Raw genomic sequence first — 17,636 nt, 5'->3', positions numbered from 1 at the left:
AAGGTGGCCAGCCCCTCCTCCCTCCTAGTGGACTTTCAGGTCAAGGATTTATAAAGAACTCTTCCAATTTTACTTAACGTTCACAAAAGATTGGCTGGAAATTGGATGAGATAAGATAACAGGAGATCACATGGAAAGCTACTTACTATCATTAGTTATTAAGGAAATAAAATTTAAAGCCACAATAGACCATTGCATAGCTTATAGTTGGAAATGCTGATTATACTGTGTATCTGTCTATTATATTTTAGTCACAAGATAAATATACAAGCCAAGTAAACTCCCTTGCCCATTCCCAACCCCAAGATTGTTTTTTTAAAGTGGGTCTTTTAAAAAGTTGATTGTCTAGTAAGAATTATCTATCTAGTCTAAGATAGTACTTCTAAGCTATAAAATGTGCAAGTAACATTTACTTTCTGGCTTGGACAAAAGTTCTAATTATCTAACTTATTTTCTTTATGGTAGGTGCTTTTTATTATATGTTTAATAAATACTTATTGTGAGATCATAATGTTATTCTAGTACATTATTTTCTGGAAGACTGATTTACCTTTCACATTTGAATTTTTAATCCACCTAGTTATGACATAGGAATGTGATATGAGGTAGTTGATGTGTGATAGTAAAGTTTTATTACTACTTTGTGTTATACCTTTGTTGTATGTCACTTGTCATATATATCTGGATTCTCCAATTGGTTCCATCATTATTAGCTATATCACATTGGCTTTTGTGGTAAATCTAATATTAATATACATTTGCCAGTTTTCTTTTGGTTAATGTTTATGTGGGATATGTTTTTCTGGCCTTTTACTTAGTACTTTCGTATTGAAGGTAAATCTCTTCAAGGTGCTTCCTCTTTTCAACACAATGTCAACAGGTTTCATGCAACGCATCTATCTCCCTGCCCTGAGCCTCCTTATCCTCATTATCTCACTGCTCCCACTGGTATCCCCCTTGACAGTTTCTCTCCCCACACCCATCCCCTCGCTGCTCAACAGCTTTCTTTGGGATTGTTATGCTGTTTGTATATATATATATATATATATATATATACATATATATATATATACTTGCTCTATATCTTTTTTTCTCTTTCACATTCCCCTTTTCCATACTCTCCTTCAGATATATTTTTAGTCTTTTGAGGAAACTACTGGTTTCTGTAGTGATTTTACATTTGTTTGTTGTTTCTCTTGGCTGCCATTCTGACTGGAGTGAGATGGAATCTTAATATCATTTTGATTTGTATTTCATGTCGTAGGATATTGAATGTTTCTTCACATATTAGTCATTTATTTCTTCTTATGAGAACTGTCCAGTTTGATTGCCTATTTATGAATGGGATTATTCTTATTTAATATTTTGAGTTATTTGTATGTTCTGGATATTAATCCTTTATCTGTTGGATAGCTGACAAAGACTTTCTCCCATTCTGAGGGTTATCTCTGTGGGTTCTAGTGATTGCATATTAATTTTAACTGGAGAGCTGCAGAGGGAGCACAAGTTTACTTCTCCCCTTTTAGGGTGTGTGTGTGTGTGTGTGTGTGTGTGTGTGTGTGTGTGTGTGTGTGTGTGTGTGTGTGTGTGTGTGTGTGTGTGTGTGTGTGTGTGTGTGTGTGTGTGTGTGTGTGTGTGTGTGTGTGTGTGTGTGTGTGTGTGTGTTTAGGGTGTGTGTGTGTGTGTGTGTGTGTTTAGGGTGTGTGTGTGTGTGTGTGTGTGTGTGTGTGTGTGTGGTGTTTTCCCAACATACAGAAGTATTTAATGTAAATTTTAGCTGACTCAGGAGCCCTCATAAGAAAACATAAGCTCAAAGAAACAATTAGAATCATACTGAGATTGGACTAAGACTAGAAAATTGTGAAATGCCAAAATAAAGAGAGGGTGTGGACCTAAGTAGCTAATGGTTAAAGAAGAGAGTAGGTAGATGATTGGCTTAACAAGGTTTGTTTACATAGTTTTCTTGCCTTCACCTTTCAGTCCTTGAAGACAAGAATGTTATTTTCCTTTTGGGATAGATTTTTCCTTTGGGGAAAGATAAAGGGCATCTTTAACATGGGAAATTCAATGATAGGGCTAGGAAGTTGGCTCAGTGGTAGAGCGCTTGTCTTGCATGCATGAGGCCCTGGGATCAATTCCTCAGTACCACATAAGCAGAAAAAAAAGCTGGAAGTGGCGCTGTTGCTCAAGTGGTAGAGTGCTAGCCTTGAGCTGAAGAACTAAGGCCCAACGACTGGACTCCACCCCCCCCCAAAAAAAAAGAAATAGAATGAAAGAGTGACTTTGTACATTTTTAAAAGTTTCTTTAATTCCAAATAGCCACTATGCCCATTTTAAAGTGACATTAACTTTCTACAGTATTTAGTATATGGTAGTTCCATATAGTAACTGATGTTTAACTTCCAGTCTGCCACCTTGCATTGTGCTTTCTTTGTTCTGGGTTGGGAACTTGTTCTCCTAGTCTTAAGGACTTAATAAAAGTATTACCTTGCATTTAGTAGTTGCACAGTTTTTAACTGCTCATTTACTGATTACCTCAGAAATGGTACTTTTCCCCCCACCCTTTTTTTTTGTCATCAGTTGTGGGGCTTGAACCTCTGGGCTTGGGCGCTGTCCCTCAGCTCTTCAGCACAAGATGAGCACGCTACTGCTTGAGCCACAGCACCACTTCCAGTTTTCTAGTGGTTTATTGGAGATAAGAGTCTCATGGACTTTACTTACCTGGCTGGCTTTGAACCATGATCCTCAGATCTCATCCTCCTGAGTAGCTAGGATTACAGGCTTGAGCCACCGGCGCCTGGCTTTCCCCTTATTATTGTCTGATAGACAGTCATCAAACTTGGAATGCTTTAACATACTTTACCGCCACCACGTCTCATATGCTATTCCCCTGTATTGCAAGTCTATTGCAATACATTGTTAACATTATAAAATATTATTTTGTGTACTAACGTATATGTAGGCTTTTGTTACTCTGTGTGTGTGTGTGTGTGTGTGTGTGTGTGTGTGTGTGTGTGTGTGTGTGTGTGTGTTACATGCCAGTCTTGGGACTAGAACTCAGGGTCTACATGCTGTCCCTGAGCATTTTTTGCTCAAAGCTAGCACTCTACCAGTTTAGCCACAGCTCCACTTTGGCTTTTTGGGCACTTTATTGGAGATAAGACCCTCATGGACCTTCCTGCCCAGTCTGGTTTCTCAGTCCCAGAATAGCCAGGACTATAGACATCAACCTCTGGTGCCAACTACTCTATCCCTTCCTACACAGTCTTCCATAGAGGACCATTTTCCTTCTGGAAAGGTATTTATTTTATTTAGAGGCTATTGGTGACATATTCTAAACACAACATTTGTCTTATCTTTTTCTCTCAAAATATATTTTTCTCTAATTTTGAGAAATATTTTTTTCAGGCCATAGGGTTCTAATGTGCACAGATTTTTTGATAAACACTTCAAAGAAAATGTCCTTTCAATTTTCTGGTTTTCATTGTTTTCAGTTGGTCACCTGTCAGTCTTCTTGATGCTGTTTAAAAGTAATCTCTCATTTTTATACTCTAGGTTTTTTTTTTTAATTTCAGCAATTTTGCATGGTGTGCCTGGACTTGGTTTTCTTTTCTTTTTCCTCCCTCCCCCCTCTTCTCTTTTGCAGGGATTTGTAGAGCTTTTTGAATCTTTAGGTTTATGGATTTTGTTGAGTCAAGGAAATTCAGTCATAATCTCTTAAGATATTGCTTCTGCCCTATTTCGTATCTCCTCTCTTGGGATTCAGTCACACATACAGAAGGCTGAATTATATATATATATATATATATATATATATATATATAATGTTCTTGTACCCTTCTTGATACCTATATATTTTGTATCTCTTTGCTTCATGCTGAATATTTCTTCTGATACAGTGTTTCACCCATTTTCACTTTATCCATGTCTTAATTTGCTATTAAACCTATATATCAGTTCTAAATAATTATTGACTATTCTCACTTTTAAAACTATTTGGTTCCTTTTGAAATTTTCTGGGCTTTTTCCATCCCTCAATCCAATTTCTAGTTCTCTGCCAAAATTCTTAGTCCTGTTTTGTAATCTTTATGTACATAGCAATAAATGAATTAAAGTGTCTCTTCTCATAATTACCATCTGCTTGTGTTGTGGGTCTAAGCAATTGCTCAACCACTAGGCCACATATAGCCTATAGGTTTTAAAATATGTACACATTTTCCCTTGTCAAAGGGGAAAAGTTTGTTCTCAGCTTGATTTTGGGCAGTCAGCCAGAAACTTGAGGCCTAGTCTTCCTGAATATTCTGCTGCACATGCAAAATGTCTTTAGGTTGTCCTTACCTCATTTTAATATTTCTGTTTTCTGATTGATCCAGTTCTTTGTTAATGTATTTGTATATTCTTTTCTCCTTCAGTATTTTATTAATAGTCAAAATTTTATTCAGAAATTAACTCAAATGTTACTTTCATCTTGTTCACCAAACTAAAACACATTGTAGCAGGCAGGTATCATTGTTGAGGGAAGTCTTAAGTTTATATTCTTTCACTAGTTAACTTTGTGACCAATTGGCAAGGCTTTTTGACATAAATTTCAAAACCTGTAAAAGTTGAGGCTTGAGTAAATGATCTCTGTTTTCAACTAGCAATATATTTGACTAGCTATCTAATTTGATTAAAAGGCATAAAAAATATCCAGTGAAGAATTTAAAGAGATAGTATTTATCCCATTTGGTAATAAAAAGCAGTGTTTATTTGTAGTATGTGAAGCTTTTAAAACTGAGTAGGGGCTGGGAAGGTGGCTCAGTGGTAGAGCCTTGCATGCCTGAGGCCCTGGGTTCGATTCCTCAGCATCACATAAGCAAAAAGAAAAAAGCCGGAAGTGGCACTGTGGCTCAAGTGGTAGAGCGCTAGCTTTGAGCTGAAGAGCTGAGGGACAGCGCCCAGGCCCAGAGTTCAGGCCCCATGACCGGACCCCAAAAAAACAAAAACAAAAACAAAAAAACAAAAAACTGAGTAGAACTGATTTTAAGATACATATTTTTTTTCTTTTATAGATGTTTCTTTTCTCCTGCTGTTTTTAAATGAAGTCAAAATGCCAATCAGACCAGATCTTCAAGTATGTAATCCTAGACCCAAAAGAAGTATTTTAATTGCTAAAATTACTTTGTGTTTATAAGTATTCATTTCTTTATTTCTAACAATGAAAAAGCTTATGTTTTATGAAGTCATCCAGAGGATCGTAATTTAAATAACAATACCCTTTCATCTATTCAATAGACAAGTTTTCAGAAGTCACATTAAGAATATAAAGTACTTGGGCTGGGAAGGTGGCTCAGTGGTAGAGCGCTTGCCTTGCATGCCTGAGGCCCTGGGTTCGATTCCTCAGCACCACATATTCAAAATGAAAAAAGCCGGAAGTGGCGCTATGGCTCAAGTGGTAGAACGCTAGCTTTGAGCTGAAGAGCTGAGGGACAGTGCCCAGGCCCAGAGTTCAGGCCCCACGACCGGACCCAAAAAAAAAAAAAAAAAAGAATATAAAGTACTTAAGGTGCTAATTTGTTATATATACCTTTTTACATGGAAAAGATCTATGCATCGTTTAAAGTTTTATTCCTGAATTTTTATAGAACATTTTAAAATTGTATGATACTTTATTAAGTAAAGAGTAAGTTTTAATGTATCTTTTCAATGTGAATACAATTTACCATCAAGTCTGTGTAGTGATCAGACTGTAGTCTGAAAATTATTATTTTAATATCAGGAACAGTAAATTTTGTAAAGCTTATAAATATATGTAAGAGTAAGGTTTAGCTATTAGTTGGTATAACTTTTAAAAGCTGTATTTGTCTATCTGCATATCTGGCTGCAATTCTGGTTTTGTTTCAATATATGTGCTATTAACTATGCTTTTGTAGCAGCTGGAAAAATATATTGATGATGCTTTGAGAAAAAACAATTTCAAATCTTTGAAAACGCTTTTACAAATTGATGTCTGTGAAGATGTGAAGATTAAGTGCACTAAACAGTTTTTCCACAAGTTGGATGACCTTATATGCAGGGTAAGAACTCATTTTTGCTAAACAGTTCTTAAAATTATTATGTAGGATTTTATTTCCTAGGAAAAAGTAAGAAGTATTCTACCAGAAAAAAAAAATGGACTAGAAGGGCTGGATGAGCTTGCTTAATAATTAAACATGCTTCAGAAATTGCTTATTTTTGAGAAATCTAAACACAGTGAATTCTTTTCTAAAGAAAACATATTTTTATTTACAAAGGGCTAACACTGTAAAGAATTATATAAACTGGGCGAAATAATATATCCGTTTTGATTCAAAACAACTTGATCCTTATCCTTTTTTGTTTTTTTGGCAGTTGTGGGGCCTGAACTCTGGGTCTGGGCACTGTCCATGAGCTCTTAAGCTCAAGGCTAACACTCTATCATTTGAGCCACAGTGCCACTTCTGGCTTTTTCTTCTTAATATGGTGCTGAGGAATTGAACCCAGGGCCTCATGTATGCAAGGCAAGCACTCTACAACTAGGCCACCTTCCCAGCCCCTTGATCCTTTTATTTAGTTTATGATAGTTGCACAGAGATGATTACATTATTAAAATTTCCACATGTTTACAATGTATCCAATCTTACTTCCTCTGTTACTCTCCCTATATCAGTATATTCTTGATGTGACAGTACTTTAAAAAGCAAGTTTTTGGATTTGATTAGCAAATCTGAAGCATTTTCATGCTTGAAAAAAGGTGATTTCTTACAAGACTCCCCAGTATCATAAAGACTGAATAATAATTCGCTGTATTTGTTAGCTAAATACAAGTATTTAGAATGAAAGGGGGTTGATATGCTCAACTTTCTTTAATTTATTTAGATCTCAGATGTTGTCCTCACTGTCATTGATTAGCTGGGCGATTTGGGGCAGATTCCTTCATTGAGTGGTACTCGGATCCTTTCCAACATAGAGATGATGATAATTGCTGCCTTTCACGATTAGAATACATGTGGCTAGAATACATGTGGTGAGACCGATGGCTAAGTCTGTCATCATAGCTACTCAGGAGACTGAGATCTAAGGACCCTGGTTTAAAGCCCTGCCTGGGCAAGAAAGTCCATGAGACTCTTTTATCCAATTAACCAACAGAAAACTGAAGTAGCACTGAAACTTAAGGGCTAGAGCACCAGCCTTGAGCAAAAGAGCTTCGGGACAGTGCCCAAGCTCAGCATTCAGGACCCATGACAAACAAAGGAAAAAAGAAATATATGTAATGCTGCTGCATTGTCTGTTTTGTAGTATTTCTCTGTTTTCAAAAGCTTAAATGCATATTTTTATTTTAGGAACTTAATAAAAAGGATGTCGAAAATGTTTCAACCATTTTGGTGTCAATTGGAAGATGTAGCAAAAATATCAGTATATTGGGACAAGCTGGGCTTGTAACCATGATAAAACAAGGACTAGTTCAAAAGATAAGTACAGAATATAAATGATATTTGTGTGAGGGAAATATAATAAAAGTACATTTTTATTAAAATAACAAGTGTTCTGCACTGTTGAAAAATAATCTAAGAACTTTATATGGAAATTAGAGAAGAAATACGTTCATAACTTGTATAGCTAACAAGATATACAGATCACCAGGAAACCTCATATACAAACTCATTGGTAATGATATGAATTTAAGCTTGCCTTAATCACTATTTAGTTTAATTGTTTTTAAATTTGTTTTTATATCATTTACTGTAAATAATGGATATTGTTTTTTTTAATTTTCACTCAAAATGATCAAAATCTAAAACACCCCCTCTGTACAGTATGTTCACAATAAAAAAAATTAAAAAAAAAAAAGAAAAAAAATCTAAAACACTACCTGGGACCATAATATGTACTCAAAAATCTAAATGATTTATTAAGGTAAAATAATACTATAACTTCTGATATTATTATTTAACAATAAAATTTCATGATTTAGTTTTATCATTATAATGTATCTGCACTAAGAATTTAAAGATAGAAATAAGGATCTTCTAACTGGAACTAAAATAGTTAACAGGGGAGAGAGAGACAGAGAGACAGAGATAGAGACAGAGAGGGAGAGGGAGAGAGAGAGGGAGAAGGAGAAGGAGAAGAAGAAAACAGGGGGAGGAAGAATTTTAAACCCAATATGGTGGTTCATACCTGTAATCTCAGTATAGGAGGCTGAGGCAGGAGGATTGGGAGCTGAGTCCCTGTCTCCTAAAACTGAAAATGAAAAATATTATCTTCTGATAAAATGCTAGGATTTTTATTTTTTTAGTGTTTCTTCCTGGGCTTGCTATTTACATAAATACAGTTCATATTTTAATTATTAAAATGGAATTCACAGCAAATAAAATGTACATTTATTTTTTACATGGTTACCTGGTTTGAAAAATCTGAAGAGATTATTTTGAGTCGAGGAAATTCAAAAGATGAAGATGTTTTAAATTTGACAGAAGACTTCTTTGAGCTTTTGATGGTAAATATCACATTGAGGAACTGATGATATTTTATGTTTATTTCAGAAACCTTGTGCATTCTATTCCTTGGCCCTAGGAATCACTAACAGATGGGTTAGTGACTTGATTGGATTAATCTATCCAGATTCCCTAATGTATTTAAATTGTTTAGTGTTAAATAGCTCATTAATAAGTACAAGTTAAATAATTACATTATGAATTAAAATACTATATCAGTTTAATACTATTTGTGATGGCTTATAATATAAATATCTTATTAATTAAATATTATTCATTTTTCAGGCCATCTATGACATCAGTGATGAAGGTAAAATAAATGTTTTCTTTCTGTTGAAACAAAAATTTGCTGTTTTAGTTCAGTTTTGTAATTCCCATATTATTGTCCTAATATTAGGATCTGATTAGCAAAATCAATCAACATTTTCTGCAAAGGTCAAGACACTAAAATTATTAATTTTGTTGACTAAGATAAATGCACATATTATGTGGGTAGTTAACAACAACAAATTTCTAAAATGTTTTATTGATGCAGTTAAGAATATATATACAGGGGCTGGGAAGGTGGCTCGGTGGTAGAGCACTTGCCTTGCATGCCTGAGGCCCTGGGTTCGATTCCTCAGCACCACATAAGCAAAAAGAAAAAAAGCCAGAAGTGGCACTGTGTCTCAAGTGATAGAGTGCTAGCCTTGAGCTGAAGAGCTGAGGGACAGCGCCCAGACCCAGAGTTCAGGCCCCATGACTGGACCCCCTCCCCCAAAAAAATAAAAAAATAAAAAAATAAAAAAAGAATATATATACATAAATTTTCATTTGTGGATCTACTCATGTAGAAGATACTGTTTTTTATGAAGAGATAACATTGTATTTAATCAAAGTTTAAAGCTAGAGTTTCCTGTTTTTAAAGTTCATGACAAATATTCATTTATTAATGTTCATGAAATTTATGTGTGTCAAATTAGAAAACGTCTCTTCATATAGATAGTGCCCAGTACTGCTATGAGTTTATGAACACCGTCGCTTCATACAGATAATGCCTAGTAATCATATGAGTTTATGAACACAGTCTCTTCATACAATGTCCAGTACTCATATTAGTTTATGAACAAGATTTTAATTGAGCACGCTCATTCATTCAAAGCCATTTATTGAATTCAGTTGTGTTCTTTAGAATGTCTTGAAGTCTATGTGAAATCCAAGATATGAAAACTTTCTTTGCACTAACATCAAGAAAAAAAGTACCTCTGGACTTGAAATTGGAGCTTGGGAAATATAATTTCTTAGGGATTTGTGTGGGAACTGAAATCTGCTGCTTGTTTTAACTTTTGACAGTCTAGGAAGTGTATGAAGTACAATAGAATTATTACTTGCTATTTAGTAACACTAATAATTAAAATGGCTATTGCAATGCAAAAGTAAATATACAATATTTTGTCTTATAATTTGGGACTTAACTCATTAAGCAACATTCTCAACTCTGCAGCTAATTACCCTAGGTGTTAAAGACAGTTTTGGAAAGCTATCTACTGTAATGATTGTAGACAGATCTTGTTCAGAAAAATTTAATTATTGGCCCTAAGTATGAGTCATAAAGAAATGGTTATTGACAAGCCACTAGATTCCTGAGTGGTATAGAAAGTAGGATGTTCAGCTTCTATTTCTGAATTTATATAACTGACAATAGTTATGTTCAAGAGGATGAATGAGGCTTTCCTTAGGCACTATTCATTAATAAAACACAATGCATTCAAATGTTTTCCCATGTAGCACCTGCTGATGATTAATACAAACATATAAAAATAGGCAGTGAGTTGGATTTAATTCATATTTCATTTTGTCAATACTTGATCTAATGGAACAAAATTTTCAGTGGTAAATTGAGAATACAGAGCATATTGTAATTCACCTTTCATATTTGCCTAGCAAATGTCTTCTGCAAAGCAATCAGATCTGTGTTGGTTGAGGAAGATTTTTTCCAGGATTGGGAATTGAGGTGGTGAACTATTCATGAATAAAGCTATAAATTATATACTTTAGACCAAAAAGGTTAAACAAACATAACTCAAATTATACTTAATGCTACTTTCTCAATTTTTGGTTATTTTATTTTTTTTTCAGTTGACATAGCAATCTAGTAAAAGTGCTTAAGATTTTAGGAGAGAAAAAGGTCATAAAAGCATCAACAATTCAGTTATCCATCTTTTTAAAGTAAATCAGTGTATATTTTCATCTGAGTACAGTTTTTCTTTCAACATAGTCACTTGGGAAATTTGTACATTTTCACTTGAAATGTTTCTATTGTTTTACATTATTTCTAAAATTTGCATTATGAAATGGCACGTGACATACTCCTCTGAATACATTTTATATTGATAAAGTCTCATCTTTTGAAAATGGGCTAACTTGAAGATAGCGCATTATCACTTAGAACTGCATGAGAGCAAGATATGTTGATGGTCTTTATAAGGGACTTTGGATACATGATTAAACATTAATTAGGCCAGTTTTCATAAATGTTTTCTATAAGAAAAGACTTCCTGACAAAAAGATTTAAAATTAACATCAATAATTGAACTTTTATTCAGGTAAAAAGCAAGTAGTGGAAAATTTTTTGACTCGAATTTGTGCCTTGGCTACCAACACAAGAGTGAATATTTCTATTCAGCAAGAGGTAAGCTTATTTGACTGTCTTTTTAAACTCAGAGATGAGAAGGTAAAGAAAATGTGATAGCAGTTCTTTGGGCTAAATTAAAAAATTACTTTGGGCTAAACTTTCTTGTAATTTTATTGCTGTTGTCTGAGAATTCAGTGCTTGACAATATAATTTCTAAATATTTAAAAATTTGATCAATAATGTGTTTGTTTTGCAACTGGACAATTCAGTTTTTTTAAAAGAGGTAACAAAAATTCATGGCAAAGAGTGGTAGAGGGGTGAATATATGTATGAATATGTAGAAAGATCCTATGAAACCCCCTTATACAACTAATATCTACTAATAAAAATGGTTAAAAATTCATAGCCATGTGGATTTTGTATGCATATGACTCATGTGAAAATAAATTATACTGTCCAGATACAAAGAAGTCTAAAGTATTAAAATGCCAAAAGAACTTACTTCTTGTACATATATTTATATATGTATAACCACATGAACAAAAATTTAAATGTAGCAGTTTTTAGATTTCTTTGCTCTTAGAATAATTATAAAGTTATCATTTTGCAAAGAATATAAATGTCTTAAGGACAGGAGTCATATTCTTCTTTCTTTGTTTTTTTGTTGGTATGGGGCTTGAACTCTGGGCCTGGGCACTGTTCCTCAGCTCTTCAGCTCAAGGATAGCACTCTACCACTTGAGCCACAGCCTCACTAATGGTTTTCTGGTGGTTCATTGGAGATGAGTCTCATGGAGTTTCTTGCACAGGTTGGCTTGGAACCATGATCCCTCAGATCTCAGCCTCCTGAGTAGCTTGGATCACAGGTGTGAGCCACCGGCACCTGGCTTGCCTGTTTTACTTTTGATTATCCATGGTTTATGTCTTTTTGTATTAGCTATTTTATATTTGATGTCTTTTCTTTCACACTACTCCATTCTGTGCATAAAATACAGTGATTAAGAAAAGAGTGAACTTTTAAGTTTATGATTCTATTTTAAATACTTAACATTTCAATGAAAATAAACTTAACTCATTATCTTTTGTTTTCTAGACATTTAAAAAAATAAATGCTATGCTTGACAAAATTCCACGAGATACCAGGAAAATACTTGCTACTCAAGAAATGTCAACTCTCATGTAATAATTTGCCAGATATTACTTTTATTAGTTGTTTGTCAAGAATTTAAAGAATGTTTTAGAAAGCAACATAGAAACTAAGTTGGAATTAAATCATCAAAACTGTTAAGCTTTATAAATTGATATATTATGAGTGTATTTTCTCCAAAAGTTAGTTATACTAGCAAACTGTAAAGTTTAAAAAAACCCTTCCCCAAAATACATGGACTTTCTATTTAAAGGATACTAGTCCTGCATATAACCTGTTATTTTAATTCACAGGAGTAGTATGGGAGAAAGAATTATAGATGCTGGAGGTAAGTATATAATTTTAAGATTTGAAGTTATTTAAAGTTTATGAGTGGTATATTCTTTGATAAATTATTAGTATTATAATGTTAGGAGAATTATAAGCTGTTTATGTATAATAGTAAAATAATGAAAAGAAGTATCTTTGGGACAAAACAATTTTTATTATAATTGGAATTCAAAAATTTGCATAATGGTAATAGTATGAATAATAAGTTAATTTTCCAAGATATTGGAAAAATTTGTAAGAAAATCCTCAAATTATGTTTTATGAAATTAGGAAATTTAATGTTCTTAAAACTGGTAGACTTTTTGGAAGTGGCGCTGTGGCTCAAGCGGTAGAGTGTTTGCCTTGAGCTGAAGAGCGCAGGGACAGTGCCTCTGCCCAGAGTTCAAGCCCCACGACCGACAAAAAAAAAAAACCCAACTGATAGACTTTTAAAAACAAGATACTTACTAAAAAACATAAATTTTCTTTCCTAAGTTTTCTATGAGCAAATTTTGACGTATTAATCTACATGTAGAATAAAGCCTTACTTAAAATATTCTGGGGGTAACTGTAAACATCATGCTATGCTAATGGAAAAGAGATTTTATTATTTAGGTATTGCTGCATAAAGCATTTTCAAAGATTATAACTCTAGTAATATAGTGTTAGTGTCCTTGGGAATTAAAGCATTTCTTTAATTTTTAAAAATTGCATGCTTTTCTGTTAGTAAAAATGAAGAATTTATATTCATTTCTTGTTCTAATAACTTGTAAAATATAAAGTGTATTTTTATAAAATTTTCACAATTTTAACTTGCACAGTAACAATTGTTTTTATAGATTATGACTTACAGGTAGGCATTGTGGAAGCTTTATGTAGAATGACCACAGAAAAACAAAGACAAGAATTGGCATATCAGTGGTTTTCAATAGATTTTATTGCTAATGCATTTAAAGGAATTAAAGACTGTGAATTTGAAACAGTAAGTAGTATAAAACTTATAAAAATTAATAAATGTTTGCTTAATTATGAATTTTTAAAGCTTTCTCTTTTTAAAATTAGGATTGCAGGCTATTTCTCAATCTTGTAAATGGCATGCTTGGAGATAAGAGAAGGTAAATTTAACAATACATAATTATTTATTGATGAACATAGAGAATTTTATTTATTCTAATATGCTAGAGTATAGAATGATCTTTGATATTACTTAAAAATAATATTTCACCTAAATTAATAAGTTACTATATTCTGTATCAAGTGTAATCCTCTGATGGAGTTTTGACTTTCACTTTTTAGAGGAAAAGATTCATTTTATTTATTTAATTTATTTATTTTTTTGGTCGGTTGTGGGGCCTAAACTCTGGGCCTTCAGCTCAAGGCTAGCGCTCTGTGACTTGAGCCATGGTGCTAATTCTGGCTTTTTTTTTTTTTTTTCTGCTTATGTGGTGCTGAGGAATCAAACCCAGGGCCTTGTGCATGCAAGGCAAGCACTCTACCACTGAGCCACCTTCCCAGACCAGCATTTTATTTAATTCACACTATTAGCTTTAATGTTTATTTTGGTTTACTATGTTTAAGAGTGATAGATGGGTTATAATTTAGTGTTTGAGGAAGAATATATAAGAAAAATTTTGAACTGTCTCCATCTATTGAGAATGAAAATTGATAATGAACAAAACATACTCCTTTATAGTTAACATACTTTAAGTAGGATTTTCATCATTATTTTTCATATAACTTAAGTTATATTTATATTTATAACATTATATACATAGATAGGTATATATTTGTACTTATATAATTAATATAATTGTATACTATATATAAATATATTACATCAATATATTTATATATAGTATATCACATCAATATATTTATATATAAGTATGTATTATATATTATACATCATATTTATAATATATTTATGTTTTCTTAATTATTTTATTATTTTTCTATTTATATTATTTTATGTTTATATTATTTTTATATTAATCACTTAATCTCAGGAACAAGCATGAAAGGATACATGATTTTAACTTGTGTCTTCTCATATTAGTGGTAGACTATAAATAATATATAAATCTACTTATATAAATAATATATAAATCTACTTATATAAATCTATAAGTAAACATGCTGGGTGGTATGTAAGCAGTTACAAATGAATTAACTGAATTATAATAAAAGTTATGGAGAGCTCAAATACCACAGTTTTTTAGAAAGCTAAATGAAATAAGCACCAAGAAATGGCATTTGCACAGGGAAGGAGTAGTCAATGAAGTAGGGGAAATACAGTCAAGAATTCATTTTATATATCAAAATTGAGAAATATAAGGGAAGAGATGGGTGGAAAGGGGAATCAGACTGTTGAAGAGGACATAGATCAAGAGGCATTGCACTCATAAACTGCTTTGCTAAATGATACCTCCCTTCAACAACTACTTGAGTTTTTTTTGGGGAGGGTCGGTTGTGGGGCCTGAACTCTGGGCCTGGGCACTGTCCCTCAGCTCTTCAGCTCAAGGCTACCACTTGAGCCACAGCACCACTTCTGGCTTTTTCTGCTTATGTGGTGCTGAGGAATTGAACCCAGGGCCTCAGGCATGCAAGGTAGGCACTCTACCACTGAGCCATCTTCCCAGCATCTACTTGTTTCTTTTTGTTTGTTTGTTTTGTTTTTTTTGGGTCCGGTCGTGGGGCTTGAACTCTGGGCTTGGGCACTGTCCCTCAGTTCTTCAGCTCAAAGCTAAGTACTCTACCACTTGAGCCACAGCACCACTTCTGGCTTTTTTTTTTCTGCTTATGTGGTGCTGAGGAATTGAACCCAGGGCCTTATGCATGTAAGGCAAGGGCTCTACCACTGAGCCACCTTCCCAGTTCTTGAGTTTTTTTAAGAATGTAAAACAACAACAATAACAACTTCTGTGCACTGGTGGCTTATGCCTTTAATCCTAGCTACTCAGGAGGCTGAGATCTGAGGATTGCAGTTCAAAGCCAGCCTGGGCAGGAAAAGTCCATGAAAGTCTTAGCTTCAATAAATTACCAAAAAAGTCAGAAGAGGAGCTGTGACTGAAGTGGTAGAGTTCTAGCCTTGAACAAAAGAACCTCAGGGATAGCACCCAGGCCCTGAGTTCAAGGCCCAGGACTGGTAAAAAGAAGGTAAAAAAATGATGTAACTAATGCCTTGTATTTAATTGTTATGGATGAATGAATTTACATTTGGTTTACTTTTGTCTTGATTTGAATCACAAATTCCCATCTTCCCATTTATGAGCAAACTATTTAACCTTACATCAGTTTACTTGATTGTAATATTAGAATATAGTAATACTTACCTTAGATATTTTTGTAAAGTGTTTAAAATAGTATCTGATCAAGAAAGCATACTGGGAATATTACCATTTTTGTTTAGCAAAACTATTTACTTCTCCTTTTTTCTGTGCAAATCCTATTGGCATTTCCACTGTATTAATAATATATACCTGAAATCAGGATTCTGTCTATAGTTGATAGGATACTAAAAGCTTGATATAATTACTTAGGCAAAGTTGAGTTCAGCATTATCTTCAAAGTAATATGCTTTTCTTTTCCTAAATTTTCATTGAATACTTGTTTTAAAAAACATAGTTGTTTCATTTAGCTTTTTTTTTTTTTTTTTTTGGTCGGTTGTAGGGCTTGAACTCTGGGCTTGGGCGCTGTCCCAGTGCTCTTTAGCTCAAAGCGAGCACTCTAATGCTTGAGCCACAGTGCCACTTCTGGTTTTCGAGTGGTTTATTGGAGATGAGTCTCATGGACTTTCCTGCCCAGGCTGGCTTTGAACTGCGATCCTCAGATCTCAGCCTCCTGAGTGGCTAGAATTACAGACATGAGCCACAGGCACCTGGCTAGCATCATCTTATATGGTCATATGAATACAGTTCTTGAGTCTTTCTGCTCATCTGATAAGATTGTCCTAGACATATACTAATTATTGCAAATAAGGAAAAACATGGGACCTTACTTCACTTAATATGATTTTTTCCCCAAGTCTTTCCATTTCTTGATCCATTCATCTACTGAGGGACATCTGGGTTTGTTCCATATCTTAGCTATGGTAATAATGCTGTGATTAACATAATTGTGCTGATAGCTTTAGTATGGCCTTGTTTGTGATCATTTGGGTAAATGAACCCCAAGATATGGACACAAGAGGTTTTTCTTTGTCATCGTTGTTATTAATGTACTATGTGATTTTTTTGTTTCTTTTGTATGTTCTTCCCTCTATGGTATATCCCCTATTGTCACTCTATTTGATTTTGGTACCTTGCATCTTGTATATACGTTTATCTAATCAGGGGAGGGGAAGGGGAATAACAAAATGCTGAAACCAGGACCACAGGACGACCCATTTCAACAATGAGACCCACAAGACAGTATGTTGGAAATGAACTTTACAACCTCTGGGTGGGGGGTGGGGGGAGTAGAGTAGAGGAGTAGGGGAGAGAAGGGATAGTAGGAGAAAAACAAAGGAGGGAGTAACAATGTTAGACAAGAAATGTACTCATTACCTTACTCATGTAACTATAACCCCCGTTCAGCATTTTTACAATAAAATAAAATTTAAAAAAACATAGTTGTTGACATTGGTAGTTTGAGCCTCTAATAACAGCTATTGGACAGCTGAGGCGGGAGGATCTCTACTTTGATGCTAGCCTAGGCAACCCTTCCCTTTCAAAAATAATAATTAAAAAGTTATCAAGCAGGGACTGGGAAGGCGGCTTAGTGGTAGAGTGCTTGCCTTGCATGCATGAGACCCTGGGTTCAATTCCTCAGCACCACATAAGCAGAAAAAGACAGAAGTGGTGCTATGGCTCAAGTGGTAGAGTGATCGCCTTGAGCTGAAGAGCTGAGGGACAGCACCCAGGCTCTGAGTTCAGGCCCTATGACTGACCAAAAAAAAAAAAACTTATCAAGGAAAACATGGTTTTATTAAAAATTATAACCAGTGCTGAATTTTCCTAAAACTTTAGGCATAATTTCTGTTACCAGAATAAGATTATGCTTTGAAGGCTTATTAATATTTTTCTTAAACTATT

The 17,636-nt window shown here is 34.0% G+C and overlaps 1 protein-coding gene across 5 annotated transcripts in view; it reads left to right on the top strand.

Moving 5' to 3' along the window:
• The window catches only part of Sycp2 (synaptonemal complex protein 2), a 63,645-nt gene that overhangs the window by 1,193 nt on the left and 44,816 nt on the right, over positions 1–17,636 (top strand). For all 5 annotated transcript variants that reach the window (XM_069990100.1, XM_069990101.1, XM_069990099.1 and 2 more), the window contains exons 2-11: positions 5,052–5,113; positions 5,913–6,056; positions 7,341–7,471; positions 8,395–8,497; positions 8,781–8,805; positions 11,081–11,166; positions 12,202–12,287; positions 12,549–12,583; positions 13,404–13,546; positions 13,627–13,679. In XM_069990100.1, coding sequence (XP_069846201.1) covers positions 5,090–5,113; positions 5,913–6,056; positions 7,341–7,471; positions 8,395–8,497; positions 8,781–8,805; positions 11,081–11,166; positions 12,202–12,287; positions 12,549–12,583; positions 13,404–13,546; positions 13,627–13,679 — 830 coding nt within the window. In that variant the 5' untranslated portion in view covers positions 5,052–5,089. The remainder of the gene's footprint in view (positions 1–5,051; positions 5,114–5,912; positions 6,057–7,340; positions 7,472–8,394; positions 8,498–8,780; positions 8,806–11,080; positions 11,167–12,201; positions 12,288–12,548; positions 12,584–13,403; positions 13,547–13,626; positions 13,680–17,636) is intronic.

This window comes from Dipodomys merriami, unplaced genomic scaffold (assembly GCF_024711535.1).
Source record: "Dipodomys merriami isolate MVZ:Mamm:240054 unplaced genomic scaffold, mDipMer1.0.p SCAF_39, whole genome shotgun sequence".
Classification (NCBI taxonomy): domain Eukaryota; kingdom Metazoa; phylum Chordata; class Mammalia; order Rodentia; family Heteromyidae; genus Dipodomys; species Dipodomys merriami.
Note: the sequence above shows the minus strand (reverse complement) of the source record. Positions and strands in the feature narration are given on the sequence as shown.